Genomic DNA, 19,115 nt, shown 5'->3' on the forward strand with positions numbered 1-19,115 from the left:
AGTTACTAGGAAAAGCTGGATTACCACTACCAAAGACATCACAGATAACACAGTTACTACAGAGAGCCAAGATCAAGAAGAAATTTAAGACATTACTATGCTTTTGGAGAGTTAACTATTTTCAGTTTGTAAAGAAAAATAAACTAGCACTGATTTCACCCTTTCAAAATGGGAAAAGGTGGAATTCCCTTCTTAAAAAACATATTTGTAACTGAACTCATAGAAACAGAGAGTAGATGGGTGGTTGCCAGGGGCTGGGGTGTGGGGGAAATGGGTGACAGTGGTCAAAGGGTACAAATTTCCAGTTACAAGGTGAATAAATTCTGGGGATGTAATGTACAGCATACTGACTGCAGTTAACTGTATTATATGCTTAAAAGTTGCTAAAAGAGTAGATCTTAAATGTTGTTACCACCAAAAAAAAAAAAAGAAATAAGTAACTATATGAAGTAATGGATGTGTTAACCTTACTGTGGTAATCATTTCATAATATATATATATATATATATACACAAATATACATATATAAAAAATCATCACATTGTACACCTTAAATTTATACAATGTTATATGTCAACTATATCTCAATGTATATAATCTCAATATATATACTAGGAGAAAAAGAAAAAACCAAAACACATGTTTTTAGAGCTCTAAAAAAGTCACATTTAAAAAATTGATTAAAAAAATTCTACTGGATTGTACAAGAAGTACAATACAGGGTCCACTGACTTGATAAATTATATTAATTTAATCACACTTGGCTTCAGTTTCTCTGTTATCTTAAGGTGTTTTTAGTTTCTTTGTTAGCTACTTCAGTCTGTTTTCCTTGTGCTCCCCTTTCCCCTTTTGTTCCTATTTTTTTTCCCTAAAGATTTATCCTTTTCTGCCTCCTGTTATGTATTGGTTTCAACTTTTGTAGAAAAGGTGTATCTGATAACCTTCTTCATCTCCTCTTGGGCTCTTCCATAACTGCCCTTTTAGCTGAATTAAACTTCTTGGATGTTTTGGCAATGTGAAGGTGAAGAGGTGGAATACTTTTGTGCCTGCAGGATACAGGGCAGTAAACAGCTCTGCAAAGCTAGGTTGCCTGAGCTGTAAGACATCCCTCTGTATCTGCAGGTTCTGCATTCTTGGATTCAACCAATTGCAGAATGAAAATATTTGAAAAAAATTTCCCTAAAATTCCAAAAAACAAAACTTGAATTTGCCACCATGCACTAACAACTATTTACATAGCATTACATAACAACTATTTACATTTACATTGAATTAGGTATGGTAAGTAATCTAGGGATGATTTAAAGTATGCAGGACACCTATCCTTCTCAAACAATTCCCAAAAACTGAAGAGGAAGAAATGCTTCTGAACTCTTTCTCTGAGGTCAGCATCACCCTGATGTCAAAACCAAAGACACCACAAAAAAAGATAATTACAGGCCAATATCACTGATGAACACAGACATAAAAGTCCTTAACAAAACACTAGCAAACCAAATTCAACAATACATTATAAGGATCATACCATGATCAAGTAGGATTTATCCCAGGGATGCAAGGATGGTTCAATACCCACAAATCAATCAATGTGATACACCACATTAACAAACTGAAGAATAAAAATTATGATCATCTCAACAGATGCAGAAAGCTTTGACAAAATTCAACATCCATTTATGATAAAAACTCTCAACGAAGTGCGTATAGAGAGAACAAACCTCAACATAATAAAGGCCATATATGACAAACCTAACATCACATTCAATGGTGAAAAGCTGAAAGCATTACCTCTAAGATCAGAAACAGACCGGGGCGCGAACCCAGTTCCCCTGCATCGGCAGGCGGACGCGCAACCGCTGCGCCACCAGGGAAGACCTCTCATCACTTTTATTTAACATAGTATCGGAAGTCCTAGCCACAGTAATCAGACAAGAAAAATAAAAGGAATACAAATTGCAAAGGAGGAAGTAAAACTGTCACTGTTTGCAGATGATATGATACCATACATATAAAAAAATCCTAAAGATACCACTGAAGAAATATGGGAATGAATTAATTGACTAAAGTTTCAGGATACAAAATTAATATACAGAAATCTGATGTGTTTCTATACACTAACAATGAACTATCAGAAAGAGGAATTAAGAAAACAATTCCATTTACAACTGCATCAAAAAGAAGAAAATAGCTAGGAAGAAATCTAACCAAGGAGATAAAAGACCTGTACTTGGAAAACTAAAAGACACCAATGAAAGAAACTGAAGATGACACAAACAAATGGAAAGATATACCATGTTCATGGATTGGAAGAATTAATACTGTTAAAATCACAAATACTACCCAAGGCAATCTACAGATTAAATGTAATCCCTATCAAAACAGCAATGGCATTTTTCACAGAACTAGAACAAATAATTCCAAAATGTGTACGGAAACACAGAAGATTCCAAATAGCCAAACCAATCTTGAGAAAGAACAACAAAACTAGAGGTATCACACTCCCTGATTTCAAAATATACTGCAAAGCTACAGTAATCAAAACAGTATGGTACTGGAACAAAAACAGACACGTAGATCACTGGAACAGAAACAAGAACGTCCAGAAATAAACCCATGCTTATATGGTTAATTAATCTACAACAAAGGAGGCAAGAATATACAAGGGGAAAAGACAGCTTCTTCAACAAATGGTGTTGGGACAACTGAACAGCTACATGCAAAAGAATCAAACTGGGTTACTTTCTCATACCATATACAAAAATAAACACAAAATGCATTAAAGACTTAAATGTAAGACCTGAAACCATAAAACTCCTAGAAGAAAACACAGGCAGTATGCTCTTTGACACTGGTGTTAGCAATATTTTTTTTTGTATATATCTCCTTAGTCAAGTGAAAAAAAAGCAAAAATAAACAAATGGGACTACATCAAACTAAAAAGCTTCTGCACAGTGAAGGAAGTTATCAACAAAATGAAAAGGCAGCCTACTCAATAGGAAAAGATATTTGCAAATGATATATCTAACAAGGGGTTAATATCCAAAAATATACGAAGAACTCATACAACTCAACTTCAAAATGACAAACAACCTAATTAAAAAATGAGCAGAGCACCTCAATAGACATTTTTCCAAAGACAAAATACAGATGGCCAACAGACACATGAAAAGATGTTCAACATCACTATCATCAAGGAAATGCAAATCAAAACCACAATGAGATATCAACTCACACTTGTCAGAATGGCTATTATCAAAAAGATAGCATGTAAGTGTTGGTGAGGATGTGGAGAAAAGGGAACCCTTGTGCACTGTTGGTGGGAATGTAAATTGGTACAAGGAAGATTGTATGAAGGATTCTCAAAAAATTAAATATAGAACTATCATATGATCTAACAATTCCACTGTGGATATTTATCCAGATAAAATAAAAACACTAATTTGAAAAGATATATACACCCCTATGTTCACTGCAGCGTTATTTACAATAGCCCACATATGAAAGCAACCTAAGTATCCAATGATAGATGAATGGATAAAGAAGATGAAGTATATATATGCATGCATGTATGTGTATACACACATACACACACACACAATGGAATATTACTCAATCATAAAAAAAGAATGAAATCCTGTCATTAGCAACAACATGGATGGACCTAGATTATTCTATGTGAAATAAGTCAAACACAGAAAGACAAGTAATGCATGATTTCACTTATATGTGGAATCTAAAAAAACAAACAAACATAACAAAACAGAAACAGATTAATAGATACAAAGAACAAACTGGTGGTTGCCAAAGAGGAGGGGGGTAGGGGGATGAGTTAAATAGGCGAGGGAGATTAAAAGGTACAAACGTCCAGTTATAAAGTAAATAAGTCATGTGGATGCAATGTACAGCATAGGGAATATAATCAATAATACTGTAATAACTTTCTATGGTGACAGATGGTAACTAGACTTATCGTGGTGATCATTCTGTAATGTATAAAAATATCAAATCAGTATACTGTACACTTGAATATTGTAAATCAATTATACTTCAAATAAAAAATAAAGTATAATGGGAGGATGTGTGTAGGTTATATGCAAACACTTATGCCATTTTTTTTTAAACAGGAACTTTGTTTATTTTTGGCTGCATTGGGTCTTCATTGCTTCATGGGCTTTCTCTAGTTGCAACAAGCGGGGGCTACTCTTCGTTGTGGTGCACAGGCTTCTCATTGCAGTGGCTTCTCCTGTTGTGGAGCACAGGCTCTAGGCATGCGGGCTTCAGTAGTTGTGGCACACGGGCTCAGTAGCTGTGGCTCATGGGCTCTAGAGCTCAGGCTCAGTAGTTGTGGCACATGGGCTTATTAGTTGCTCCACGGCATGTGGGATCTTCCTGGACCAGGGCTCGAACCCGTGTCCCCTGCACTGGTAGGCCGATTCTTAACCACTGCGCCACCAGGGAAGCCCTATGTCATTTTACATAACTAACTTGAGCATCCTAGAAATTTGGTATCTGTGGGGGAGGGGGTTCTGAAACCCCTATCACAGTATTCCCTGTGGATACTGAGAGATGACTATACTCCTAGCACTTTTATTTTTAAGTTTTTAGTCTTTGATTGATTTAGATCAACATTTTAATTTTTCTTGTTTTTTCTCCACGACTATCCTTTTTTCCTTCACCATTTATTGAATAGTATACCTCTGAAATGCCACTCACTTTAATGTTTATGATCCTTTCTTTTTCTTCTTTAAGGATTTTCTTAGTTTTCCTGCTTCCTTATTTTCTTATTATGAATTTTAGTAGCATCTTGTCAAGGTCCCCCCAAATATTCTTTTGTTGTTTTTATTGACATCACATCTGTAGGCAAAATGTTACAAAACTCTTTCCTTGTCTATGAGAATTTGATCTTTGGTCCATGTTCTAGCTCAGGACCCTGGTAACCTGATAAAGGTAGCATGTAAATGATGTTAGTAGACAACATTGCCTCTGGCAAAAATTACCCTGATTGGCATCTGAAGAAGGTATGATAAATTATAAATATCTGGTTGGAACCTATATATTTAGACTCTTTGAGTGTGGAGTCTGCTGTAATTAGACATATCCCTTGCAGGGACCCTGGAAACTATGTCTAGAATTTTATGAGAGATACTGACTCCTGTGGAGGCATGAAACTTCTAAGGCAGAACAGATCCGCAACGACTAAATGTGGACCTCTTTTTCCTTGCACTTCGAGCTGTGACTTGAGAGACAAAGATATAACTAACACCCTGATGGTGGCGTGGCAGCATGGCTTGCTATGACAACTCTGGCATAAAAGGAAGACCTTATGTTGTCTGATGGCATGCTGTGCTTCCTGTCCCATATTCTTCTATGTGATTCTGATGCCAAGCGTAGCTCACAGTAGTCTTATGAGTCTGAAAGTTTAGGTGAGTCTCAACAGATCCTCTCTCCATCCTGTTGGGTGTTAGAACAATAAATGAATAGATGAATTTAGGAAGAAGTGACATCTTTATATATTCAGTCTTCCTTTCCAAATGCATTTATTTGTTCAAATCTTCTTTTGTAATTCTTGGGGTTTAAGACTCTCTCTGTATAAATCTTCCACATTTCTTGTTCTACATTTCTTCACTAAGTATATTCTTTAGTATTTTATGCTGCTGTTTTGAGTGCATGTGTGTGCTAATAAAAATGGGGATTTTTCTTCCATTATATCATCCAATGGGTAGTACATATAAAAGTTATCAATTGTACTCAGATACCCTATAATTTAAATTACTTTTTAGTTGATTTTCTTGAGTTTTGCATATATACAATCATAATGAAAATAGTGATAATTTTACCCCTTCTTCTAAGTTTTATACCTCTGATTCCTTTTTATTACCTAATTGCATTAGATAGTACCTCCAGATCAAGGGCAAATAACAGTGAGGATAATGGACATTCTTGCCTTTTCCCAGTTTTAATTAGAAAGCTTCCAATGTTTCTCCATTAAGCAAGATACTGGTTTGGGGGGATATAATAGATATATTTTATCATGCTAAGGAATTATAGATATATCCCTATTTTAATAAGAATTTTAAAAAATAATACCTGTATAATTATATCAAATGCCTCTTACATATCTATGAGGATAATGATTTTTTTCCTACAGATCAATTAACATGGTGAATTATGCTAATCGAATCATTCTTGCATTCCTGGGTTAAATCACACTTAGTCAAAGTTTATGTTTATGGGCCACTGAGTTATGCTTGCTAATATTTTAACTTGGGATTTTGGGATTAATATTCACAGATGAGGCAGTTCTGAATTTATATATCAAGTGTTTTATTGATATACACATATGTGTATATATATATGTGTGTAAATATATCTATATCTCAGTGTATCAAGTCCTGTTCTATGGCTTTACAAGTATAAACTCATTTAATCCTGTAAGTCTGGTACTATTAACTCCAGTTTATACATGAGAAAACTGAGGCATGGAGATTAAATGACTTGCCCATGTCACAATAGCTAGTAATCTGGTGCTGGGATTTAAACACAAAAGTTTAGTCCAGAGCCCATCCTGTACTCTGCTGCCTTTAATACTTTTGTGTAAAATTTTTGTTAGTTTTTCTTTTTGGGGGCAGGGTATTAAAAAGTACCAATGTTACACTCTTTTCATGAAAAAAAGACCTTTTCCCTCTCAGCTCTGGAACAGATTAAATTGTATTGCTATGTTTTTAAAGGGTTGGTAAAATTCCTCTGTGAAACTTTATGTCCAGTGTTTTTAAAAGAGGAAACTCTTAGACAACCTTTGATGGCCTCTCAAGGCCTAAAAAGATCAAATCCAAACTACTAATCCTGGAATTTAAGAACCCAAAAACTTATTTGCTAATTCATTATATCTTATCACTCTTTCCTTCCTTCATTCTTACCAAGAAATCTTACATTCTAGCCGTTGAAGTTTATTCAGTGTTCTCAGGTATTAAGTCGCCTAGCTCTCTATGCTTCTCTACAACTTTCTGAACAGACAAGATGAGATTTAGTAAACTGAACTACAATTATTTATATCTTTGCTTACTAGACTGTTAATTTATCTAAAGAAGAGATCTTGTCATTTCTATACCTCCAGCACCTAGCACAAGTGCCTAAAACACAACAGAACTGTTACATTTTTGTTGAAAAAATGAATGAGAATAAATGAAAATGAATCAATGAGTGGGGCTAGGAAGACAGGTCTCATCTGCAGAAGAGAATGGGAAGGAAAAAAAGATGTGTCTAAAGTGTAGTCTAAAATGAGAAGTACCTCTGAAGAAACATATATGGAAGGTAGTCTCATTTTCATTTAGTAAAACCGTAAGTTTAAAAATATTAAATGGATTTACAATACTGAATTGAATTCATGTTTTAGCTCTACAAAAATCTTCCTAAAATAATAAAAGAAATGTAAAACTATGAATACCATAGGACTGTCATAACTTCACTACATATACATAAGGAAAAAGTTCAAGGGAAATATAAGTATTCTAAAATATTAATAGAAAATTGTGATTTTCTTCCTGTTTTTTTTTTTTTTTGTGGTACGCGGGCCTGTCACTGTTGTGGCCTCTCCCGTTGCGGAGCACAGGCTCCGAACGCGCAGGCTCAGTGGCCATGGCACACGGGCCTAGCCGCTCCGCGGCATGTGGGATCTTCCCAGACCAGGGCATGAACCCGCGTCCCCTGCATCGGCAGGCAGACTCTCAACCACTGCGCCGCCAGGGAAGCCCCTTCTTCCTGCTTTTTGCACTTTACCCTACTGTTCAAATTTTTCCACAATGAGTATGAAACAAGTATGTAAATGTGTCTTTTATGCAGAAACACAAAATCTTAGATTTATCAAATGCCTAATTTTAAAAGATATTATATACTATGAGAAAGAAATAATTCTAGTCATTTGAAAATGATAAATATAAAATAGTTTATCTTTCAAGTTCTGTGAGAAAACAGCTTCTTTAAAAGCACTGAGTACATCATTATACAAAAAGAGCTAGTATTAAGCTTCAAATCTGAATTTTTTAAAAAAGGAGATATAAGAGTGTAACGAAAATATTTAACAATCGATTTTTGGATACAACTGGTAGATCTAGCAGCAAAAATTGCATAGGGAGCCACCATCATTTATTCTTGTCTAGTATTCTGTACGTTTTACTCCCTAAACACTCAACCCACCTGGCTCACTCACTCTGCTGTTTGTAAATCTTCACCTTCTCTTGTCTCACATATAATCCTATCATCCCAAGATCACAGAATCCTTATATTTCCTTACTTCCTAACTTCTGCCTTTTATTCCCCCAAACCTAATTTTCAGGCCTCTTGAAAAGTGTCACGTTCCCTTGCCAGATATTACTGTAGTTCTTCCACTCCTATGGAATTCCATCTATAAGAATTCCCTACATAACTTTTCTTCCCATGTGTCCACATCTGAGAGAGATGATTTCAAGGCTTCAAAAGAGATGCTTCTTTCACAATTCACAAAAAAAGAGCACAAATACTGTTCTCCTTTTGCCTACTCTCCCAAAGAGGTCCTGTGCCTAATCCTCCTCACCACTGGCGCTGCATGTTTCCTGCACGTGGATCTTCAAGTAATGCCTCTTGCTTACCATCATGATCTCTGAAAGAGGGTTCCAGAGGAATAGAAAAAGCAAGGGTCTTCTGGTTGTGATGTTATCAAAGAGAACACTACATGTTCTTATCACAAGAAAAAATTATTAACTGTATGTGGTGATGAATGTTAGCTAAGCATATTATGATAATCACTTCACAATATATACATGTATCAAATCATTGTGCTATACCTAAAACTAAGAATGTTATATGTCAATTATATCTTTAAAAAAAAAAAGATTAATACTACAAAAATACCTTCTGGTCAGTACCAGAAACAGTAAGAACACTTCTATATTCTCAGAAAATCTTCATTCTCTGGGTCTGATTCTTATTATGTCAAGTCACCTGAATGTGAACAGTAGACTTAGCATGCACTAACATAAGGAAATGACAGGACCCTTTACTAGAATCAAGTCCACACTTGGAATATCTTTTTCCTTTGGAGCTCTTCAAAGCTCTCCAAATTTCAATTGATTCTTAACTTTCCAATTATTAATACTTAACTTCTGGAAGGGCATTTCTTGCTTCTTTTGGTGTTGTCAGTTGCATAGCTTACCCCCACAGATCCACAATGACACAGAATTGCAGGTATGCAAATTTCTAACAGAGACACGCAGGTAAGTTCTTCAATAAGCCTAGATGACGCAAAATTTATAAGTACTGCCAACCACTATGAGCGCCGCAAGAAAATCCTGAAAAGACTTAGAGCAATTTTAAAATTCCAAACTAAGTACATAAAATAGCAACTGAAACTATTTTTAAAAATTAGAATGTTGTTTTTAAAATGCCTTTTTTAGAACCCCTGTTCAACTAGACTCATTATGAAGAGAGCACTCCACAGTTAAAGTTTTGGAAGTACTGCACATTATATCCTAAACTTTGTTTGGCTATGAAAACCTTTGTGTGTAACATCTTTCAAGAGGATAATTTGTGAGGGTTCTATAGATTAGTAAACTTTATTTCAAATTATATTCTTCATATTACATTATCTTAAATAATACTAAATCAATACTTATGCTTAGAATTATAACAAAAATAAGTTACAAAAAAACCCCATTTATTATAGAGAGGCATAACTGGATGGACTGTGAGCATATCATATTCCGAAATCCTACTCTGGGAATAGCCTAGTCAAAGATTATGCTCCATAAATCTAATTCTGTGGAAAGTACATGGTAGCAGAAACATATTTTCAAAATGACATGATCAGTATTCAACCTATTATAGTGATGGCAAATATGATTACTTACAAGTCAAGAGTCTCCTAACTGATATATGGCTGCCAGTCTTGCCCATCTCTAATCCATTCTTCTTTAGGATGCTACCAGCTATTTTTCTAAAAGAAATGATGGTGACATTCCCCTACTTCAAAACCTTTCCATAGCTCCCAAGTGCTTCAAAACGGGAAAATTCAAAATTCTTAATGCTGCACATCTGGTTCCAGTCTACCTTTCCAAACTCTTCTGCCACTTCCACACCACCTGCCCAGCTCCAGCTACACAAGGCAGTCATTATTCACAGATATCTGTTTCGTGCTTCTTTGCCTCTGGAATTGTCATTCCCCTGTCTTCTCACCATTTGTTAAATTATTACTCATCTTTCAACACCCAAACCAAATGACTTTTCACATTGGCAATAATACAACATACTTTTCGAAAATTCATTTCACTCTTCATTTCAGCAAAGTCACCATTATATTTAATTACGGAATAGCAATTTTTTTTCATCTATGAAGACCTGAATACTACTGACTTTGATTAGTTTCTTTGTAGTGAATATCCTAAAACTCACTGCTCTCTCCTAGATTCAATTCTTAGATTCAATCCCTTAGATGCTGAATGAATACCAAATACGTCCTAGACACGGTCTTGTTCTTAAGTCTGGGACTAACACCTTTTCTACAGCTAGATACATATGCAATAGGAGTTAAGTGGGATTTTTCCTCTTGTTCCAAACTTGTGGCTAAGATCCAAAGCTGAGGATAATTAAGTAGCCCTTCTTCTAGCTTTAAGGAGCCAAGAGTAGTTGGTACCAGCTTCTCCTCTCAGGGCTTACTGAGAGTTTTTTTTGAACCAATACTGTGATCAATATTCTAACACCTTTCCCTCAATGTGAATCTAAAAAGGCTAAAAAGAAAGGGGGGTTATTGGAATTTCAGGGAAACACAGAGGTTATGAAAAGAGGATATTCCCTCCCCTCTTACAGGAAAACGGCAGTGTCATCACTGAATCCAGAAGGTAAGAATCAAGGTTTGAGTTCATCTAAAAGAAAGGGAGACTGGTATTTCATTCCGTTTGGTTGTCTGTATAGGCAAAAGACTTACTGATTTGCAACTCTGTTACATGCATAGGGTAAAAGAGAAGTGGGGAAAGAGTGTGGTGGGAAGAGTCAGATAGAGAGGTAGGCAAGACTTACCCACGTTGAGTTCTTGGGAACCAAGAGGTATGAAAAATGTAACCTTTCCCCCAGTGTGCTTGTAGGCCCTAGAACTGGCCATGGGAGGTAGATCTGATTGGGTAAAGTCTTGAGGCAAAAAAAAGACATACATATCAGAGTCACACGGTATGAATGCCATCCGTCAGATTTAGCCAGAAGGTGTAACCAAAGCAAGGGACTGCCAATGCCTATAGCCTTCTGCTCACTGTCAGCAGGGTCAATTGGAGATAACACTTATCTTCATTTAGCCTATTGACAATGAGCTTGAATAGTAGTGTTGAACAACCAAGAAGACTGTCACCTCAATACTGGCATATCACGTAGAATTCTGCCTCTCCTATACCACTCCTCTCAGTTTCAACACCAGAGGAAGAAACGGCACAAGAAAGAGGGCGGGCAGGGACTTCCTTGGTGGTGCAGTGGTTAAGAATCCGCCTGCCAAGGCAGGGGACATGGGTTCGAGCCCTGGTCCGGGAAGATCCCACATGCCATGGAGCAACTAAGTCCGTGCACCACAACTACTGAGCCTGTGCTCTAGAGCTCAAGAGCCACAAATACTGAGCCTGCGCTCTAGAGCCCGCGAGCCGCAACTACTGAGCCCACGTGCCACAACTACTGAAACCTGCGTGCCTAGAGCTCGTACTCTGCAACAAAGACAAGCCACCACAATGAGAAGCCCGCGCACCGCAACAAAGAGTAGTCCCCACTCGTCAAAACTACAGAAAGCCCACGCGCAGCAACGAAGACCCAACGCAGTCAAAATATAAATAAATAAATAAAAATTTTAAAAGAACAAAAACAAAAAACCGAACTTTTGGAGCCAGGTATGTTCTGGAATTTAGAAATTAAAAAAAAAAAAAAAAGGAATGAAAGAGGGAGGGCAGAAGTGTGTGACAAAAAGAACCTACTCACTCACCCCCAAAGTTTTCAGCCCCAGATTAAGGTCTAGTCTATCCTGGAAGAAAGTGACGAGTACTGGATCAAGCCTGTGGCTGATGTTATAATATGAAGATATAATATGAAGAGAACTAAGTCTTAAATAATGGACTAAGACTAGAGATTTTAAAAATTATGGAATAGTCACAAGATGCTGTTAAGGTAGTTGATATCTAGTAGGAAAGAGGATTTTGACATGGTAGAGTTGGAAGGCAGTTATTAGATAAAAAGCAAAACTGACTGACATTTATATCCCAGCAAATTGACATCCTTAATGAACTGGTTACACATAGATGGATAGTCTTTGCAATTAGTTTCCATATATATTGGTGTTCCATCTCTCCATTCCTTTTTTTGTATGAAATCCTGGTATGAGATCTATTATACTATTATTATTTAAGTCTAGAACCAGTCCATCAATTTGCTCACTACTATTTGCAGCACTGTCTAAAAAATGCTGAGTAGATAACAGTCATACTTCTACGTCTAGGAAGACACCATCAAAGTCACAGATAGGAATGGGCAAATAAGCATTTCTAATGATGGAGGATGCTAAAAACAGTAATAGGTTTTTATGTAATAAAGGAAGAGACTGATGAGGACAAAGCTCACAGAGCAGAAATTTACTTGATACCTCAATGCTTTCAATGTTCACCTTTCAATGATCCAACTAAAGAAGAAATCCAAAAAGAGGATTATTTGACAAAGAGGAAAAACCAGTATATTATAAATGGACATTGTTCAACTGTATGACACAGAGGAAAGAAAATAAAGGTTCTAAAGAAAGAGAGTAAGAGAAAAGCAAGTGAAGGCTGATCAGGAAGTGGGACCTGAATTGGGGCTGCACATGGAGGGTGGACAGGCATGGATGATAGACAGAGCTGAACAACTCCTGGATGGATGAGAGACAATAATGTAAAGTGGCTGTGACACATTGCAATATTAATACATACCGAGACTGAATTGCGGGTAATGCTCATAAATCTAACTGCAATTAGTACAGGTTTCTGGATTAGGAAGGACATGAAAAGGAAAGCAGAAGGTTAGAATGTACATGTCATTGCCCCATTAAAGAGGTTTAATCTTTCAATGGAATGAATATATCTGTCTTCTGCAGCATCAGCAAAAAAGCACAGCTCGTCTACCTGCTTTGAAAAGTAGCTTTATAGTAAAAGGTCTCTTCCTGTCTTCTCTGGATGGGCACTGCTAACTTGGGCCTCTCAGAACTGAGTTCATAAAAATTCACACTACAGAAAGGGTTTCACTTTTAAATGGGGTTTCTGTTTTCATTTCCTGGAGAAAAGATTCAGAACGTGTTCTGTGATGAGCTTTATTTAATACCTTTACCGACTGGAGAAATTCTGTGTTTATGTTTGTTTTTAGAGAACACCCTTCATTAACTTAATCTACAGACATTTGTTGTGCACTTGTCCTGTGCCAGGCAGTTTAATAGTAAAGGAAGAAACGGAGTTACTTTAATGCTAACCTGAGTATAAACTACCAAGTATTGAGGAAGCATTGCTGGGCCTCTGCAAAAACATGGGCACAATGATGGGGAAGCCTGCTCCTCTTTAGAGATTTACTGGGGATCTGATTGGGTGTTCACTAATACAATTTCGTTTTACAATTCAGGGGAAGGGTAGTAAATGGGCAATAATTAAACTTTAATGCAGCAATAGGTTTCCAGTTATCTAGACCCTACTGATTACTGGTCAGTGTGAAATGGAGTTGTTTATATATAGGTCACCGGTTACAAAGGAAGATATTAAACAGACAAATGGGCAAATGGAAGAAATAAATTATCATTTTTGTAAGGCTTTTTTCAAAATCTAGCAATAAGCCCTCAAAGAAATCTTTATTTGATAATAGTAGACTCATAGTGGAGTTCTATATCCTATGACTCACATTCTTGCAAGTGTAAGTTCTCTACATCCCAGAACTATTGGCAGGACCACCAAAAGTGACATGGTTGAGGTTGGGAACAGACAGTGGAAGAAAGTAGACTCAAAAGTTAGGGTGGGTTATGTTTTCATAGAAAGGACAGGAAAAGAAAACAGGGCAAATTATTAAACCACCAACATTTTACCCAAATACTTGATTTTAAAAATTCTTCATAGTTAACTGTATTCTGTGTATATAACTAAAGACAGCTCAAAGAACAAACATGAGGCATACATAGTACCCTGAGATAAGGTGACTTCTTTTTTTTTCACTTGTTCCATGTGAAAAAGATTCAGAGAATAATCTCTCTACACATCATAATGTGTACTTAAAATCTGAGGAAGCCTCCCATTTCCCCCTGTGATTCCACGTCCTGCATCTTACCATTGATCTACGAATCAGTGACAGCCTGGTCTTTGCCTTATTCTCAGCAAATTCCAGGCTACTGATGTCTTTGAGACGAGCCTTATATTTATTCATTTGTTCCACAACAATCAGCTCCACACAGCTGAAACAGGAAAAGAGAAAACTGTTAAGTGCTGAAGTCAATCAAATAAATTGTAGCACCCACAGACTATTTTTCAGCTAAGTGTGGTAGATAGTTGGAGGATAAAAGAAAAATCAAATCCCTTATTTTATGAGCTCAGAGCCAGGGTTTATAATGGTGGTTCACAACTTTGGCTGCACTTTAGTATCCATCTGAGGAGCAGTTATAAGTCCCAATGCCTAGGCCACACCGCCAACCAATTAAATCACTCTCTGGGAATGGGACACAAACACTAGGCTTTTTTGGGGAAAGCTCCTTTTGCAGAAAAGGTTAAGAATCACCACTCTAGAAGGAAATCAGAGGTCCGTGAAAAAAGGCCAAGGTGAAATACAGGAATATTGAAGTATTAAGACCAAAGGGATTTGGAGCCATAAGACTACAGTTAGACTAGATTACAGGAAAACACAAAGTATATGTAATTTGGTAAAATGGTATTTTAAAATACATTTGGAAACTATAATCATTCCTAAAGAAAAGCCAAATTTAAATAATAAGGCCCTTCAAAACAAATGATGCTTAGTTGAACAGAACCTAAAGGAATTTTTCATCTTCAGCATAAAAAAGCCCAGTGGCACCTAGCAATCTTATTAAAAACAAATGAACTTTAAAACAAAAAAAAAAAAATCATTTGCTAGGGGAATTCCCTGGCAGTCCAGTGGTTAGGACTCTGCAATTCCACTGCAGGGGGCCCGGGTTCAATCCCTGGTCGGGGAACTAAGATCCCTGCAAGACACGCAGCACGGTCAAAAAAAAAAGAAAAAGAAAAAAAAAAGAAATCATTCACTATGTTTGATATCTGGATAAAGTGACTACACTGACGCAGAAGTCCCTGGGGTCTTGCAGAGGTGATGGTGACTGGCCTTACGTGGTAGTCTTACTGATGTCCTGCACACTTTGTAGTGGGTCGATGGTGTCAGGGCAGCGGAGAATGCAGGGTGCAAATACAATGGCCAAAGCATTAGCCGACATTCGATTAGTGTCTTCCTGTAGAGCAATCCTAAGAAACAAAAAAAAAACAAGTGAAACTAGGATGAAAAAGGAAAATTGCAGGGAGGTAGGCAGAAGAGATGAGAGAAAGAAGATCAATGACATCAACTGCATAGTACTGGAAAGATATTCCTATCAGTTGAAGGAAGATACTGTAGACTTTTCCCAAAGCTGTTCCTTTGCCTCTGGAAAGTGTACTTTTACTCTGTTCCTTGAAGCAATTCAGGCAAGCAGATAGCTGATCAAGGAAAAATTTGTGACTCACTGCCCCAGGTCACTGTTACTAGATGAACATGTCTACAGAATGTAGACACTTTAAGGCATTTTCAAACAGTCATATAAGATATTTATCCAAAGAGAAAGATGGCTTTCTTCCCAACTATTGCTAATATTTACACTCAGAAGAAGAGACACTACCTCTGAATTCTCTTTGGTCAGTCAATTCCTGAGCTCCGTCTGAACCCGCCTCCTATGAATTAGGTTATGTCAACAAACACACAGCCTTTCTAGCTCGGGAGTTAGATAACAGGCTAGGCTACACAGTGCCACCAGGAGACTGAGGTGTTACATGGCTCAAATAGGGCAGAGAAGCACCTGCCATGCAATCTAACTCAGCTGAGGATTTCTGCTCCAAGGAATCATAACCACCTGTTTGAGGCATTGACTTTATCAACAGGAAAAAAAAGATCTGTCAGTTTTTCATATGAAGGAGCTCTTCATTTATTTAAAAGAATCCAAGAGAAACTGTTAAGTGTTCCTTTGTTTCTTGAAGTTACCTGACTAGATGAAAGATGAGGCGTTCCAGTGTATTGAGATGAGTTCGGGAGAGCTGGTCAATCACAGAGTATACACCACGGATTGTCTCTTTCCTCTCCTGAAGGCCTGAAAGCAGTAAGAGCAGCAAATAAGAATGAATATCCTCTCTTATACACTACATATTCCTTCTGGACAGACACTAGGTAGCAAGAGAGACTGGCTCTCGGGTTGATTTTTAGGAGTTTTAGCTATACCTGTATAGCAGAAGAACAACTCACAGTTACCACTAATCTCCCTTTGCTTGAGTTCTATACTCCCTAAGCAGTCTCCTGAGTTTTAATCTATAGCCCAGTAATTCTTGATTACAGCAAGGGGCAAGAGATGCCCTAGTTTTTCAGGCATTTTGTGGCAAACCAATTCCCCATTAAAATTAATCAATTGCTATATAAGTTATGAATCAGTCTTATGGGAATTGAGGAGTCATGCCTCAGGGCCTAAACACTTCTAGGCAAGCCTTCATCAATATCCTACATATCTGTAGCACTGAAAAACTAAACCAACATGTTAAGCATGGCTTAAAATAGATAGCCAACTTTACACTGAGTTCTTCCCTAGATTCACAATTTAAATGAACATAAATCTCCTATTTGATTTTTAAATTTGTTTATAACCTTAGTCTTTCAATCTCTTTGTAAGAAGCAACTAGGTGACCTGCTCAGAAAGTTTTTAGGACACTGACATTTTAATGAGTTTCTAAAAAAGTCAACATTTGAATAGGTAAGAGTTCACTGGCAGTTTTGTATTGACTGTATTACTTTTGGATCTATACGAACTAAACCAACTGAGAGGATGGCTAAATAATCTAATATGAAGATGGCATTCCTTTCCCAAGTGCAGGCCTTCCCTGAACCCAGGAAGCCTGTGCTTACCCATAGCTCGAAGAAATTCCTCATAAAGTTCAAAGGTCATGAGTGGATTGGGCAAATCACGAAGCCATTGTTTGAATACACTTGCAATTACGTGTATGTTATAGTCGTCTAGGTTTACATTCTCAGCATCTATTCAGAGACAAGAGTTAGATAAGAAAGACAAAACATGCAGAGAGTCAAATAATTCACTTTAGAAACTATCACAGCCGAAAAATGCCTTCATGTTCTTAAACTATCTTCTACAATCTAATTCCATGCTTTGGAATAGTGCTCCGACTGTAGTAAAGGTACAGTTGTTTGTTGGTTGTTTTTCAAATGTCGCGGACTGATAGATGTGTAAAATAAAAGATCACAAGTTTTCATGTCAAGGCACTGTTAAATTGCTATAAATGTTTCTAAATGCTTTTTCTCAATTTCTGTACTTCTCTTGTGGATTGGTCTGTGAACGATACTTCTAGTAGTGATGCTTTAGATGACAAACATAAAAAAGGCCCAAAGGACAGTTTCTAAAAGTCAGACTGATTTTAAGTCATTCTCAGAGATGAAATGACAGTGATAATTGAGCTTAGGAAATGTGAAGAAAATCTTTACTCTGCTTCACTTATAAACTCCCTAGGGTTATGCATGAGATGACTGGGATGATATAGGATGAATGATGCCTGTGGGTAGATTCTTGGTGACACAGAGACAAACTTTGCACCTATATGTGATTCAAAAAGATCTATTCCTGGGAATTCCCTGGTGGTCCAGTGGTTAGAACTCCGTGCTTTCACTGCCGAGGGCCCAGGCTCAATCCCTGGATGGGGAACTAAGATCCCACAAGCCGCGCAGTGCGACCAAAAAAAAAATCTATTCCTTTCCAACAGTGGTGAAGAGTAGAAGTTGAACATAAAGCCAAAGTCAAACCTCTGCATACATTCCAGGACTGAGGCTAGAGCTCTACACAGATACATGTTCAGTTCACTACTTATCCATTTAAATAACTATGTCATCAATGTAGGAAGGCAAGAATATGCATCAGAAAGAGCACCACTTGGAGTCAGAATAACAGAGACTAACAGGCAATAGTTTAGATTATGGGTTAAATGCCAGCTTTGTCACTTATTGATGGTGAGTTTTGGGCAAGATCCTCTGTAAGCCTCAGTTTCTTCATCTGTAAACAGGGATAATAATCACTGTCTGGGAAGATTAGTACAAAGATCTGTTGTGAAAATTAATACAAAAACATCAGCACAGTGCCCTGCATCTCATCAACAGCTCATTATTCAATTTCCCTGAACCTAAATTTTCTTCTTTGTAAATTAAAGACATGATCTTACCAGACTGTTAAAAAAAGATTAAATGAGATCTTTCTGAAGTACCTAATAATGCCTGTACAAATGATATGCAATGTATGTTTGCTGAATTGACCACATAAAAACAAAGACTCTTTTGAAAGCTACAAATGATAAAACAAGCACTACAGAAAAGACTGCACTTTTCTGGCTGCAAGAAAATGATCAACATGTAATGAAAACTAAGAGCATAAGATGACCTATTTAAATAAAATTATTTGGTCTTGATTTAGAGGGCACTATCTTACCTGTATCTAGACCTTGTCGAAGCTCCTTGATTTTATTAGTTGAACCAGACTTTCGGTAAATACCTTCTGTGTATAATCCATGCATTTCAATGTAGTTTATGAGTTTTTCCACCACCAAAGGAACAGTTCGGTCTTCACTGGTCAAACGGGATAATTCAACCCCAAACTGTCGAGATGATAGCTCTGGATCATACTAAATGGAAAATAATTTTTGTTTCCAAATACATTCAAACATTGTTAAATATGTTTATCTAATTCTTTAAGTGTAACTACTTTTTATTTTCCTCAAGTTTTACAAGCATAGTTATGAGAGTTGGGAGGAAAGGGAATTATGATAAATGCTGAGAGTATAAATATGTAAGCTGTTAGT

At 36.9% G+C, this 19,115-nt stretch overlaps 1 protein-coding gene across 8 annotated transcripts in view; it reads right to left on the minus strand.

Annotated features, from left to right (window-relative positions):
* Nucleotides 1–19,115, minus strand: part of MYO9A (myosin IXA) — a 283,494-nt gene that overhangs the window by 14,534 nt on the left and 249,845 nt on the right. For all 8 annotated transcript variants that reach the window (XM_028495017.1, XM_055088082.1, XM_024128692.3 and 5 more), the window contains 5 exons: nt 18,746–18,938; nt 17,164–17,292; nt 16,255–16,360; nt 15,357–15,488; nt 14,329–14,452 (listed from right to left, as the gene is read on the minus strand). In XM_028495017.1, the coding sequence (XP_028350818.1) occupies nt 14,329–14,452; nt 15,357–15,488; nt 16,255–16,360; nt 17,164–17,292; nt 18,746–18,938 (684 nt within the window). The remainder of the gene's footprint in view (nt 1–14,328; nt 14,453–15,356; nt 15,489–16,254; nt 16,361–17,163; nt 17,293–18,745; nt 18,939–19,115) is intronic.

Source organism: Physeter macrocephalus, chromosome 11 (assembly GCF_002837175.3).
Source record: "Physeter macrocephalus isolate SW-GA chromosome 11, ASM283717v5, whole genome shotgun sequence".
NCBI classification, from domain to species: domain Eukaryota; kingdom Metazoa; phylum Chordata; class Mammalia; order Artiodactyla; family Physeteridae; genus Physeter; species Physeter macrocephalus.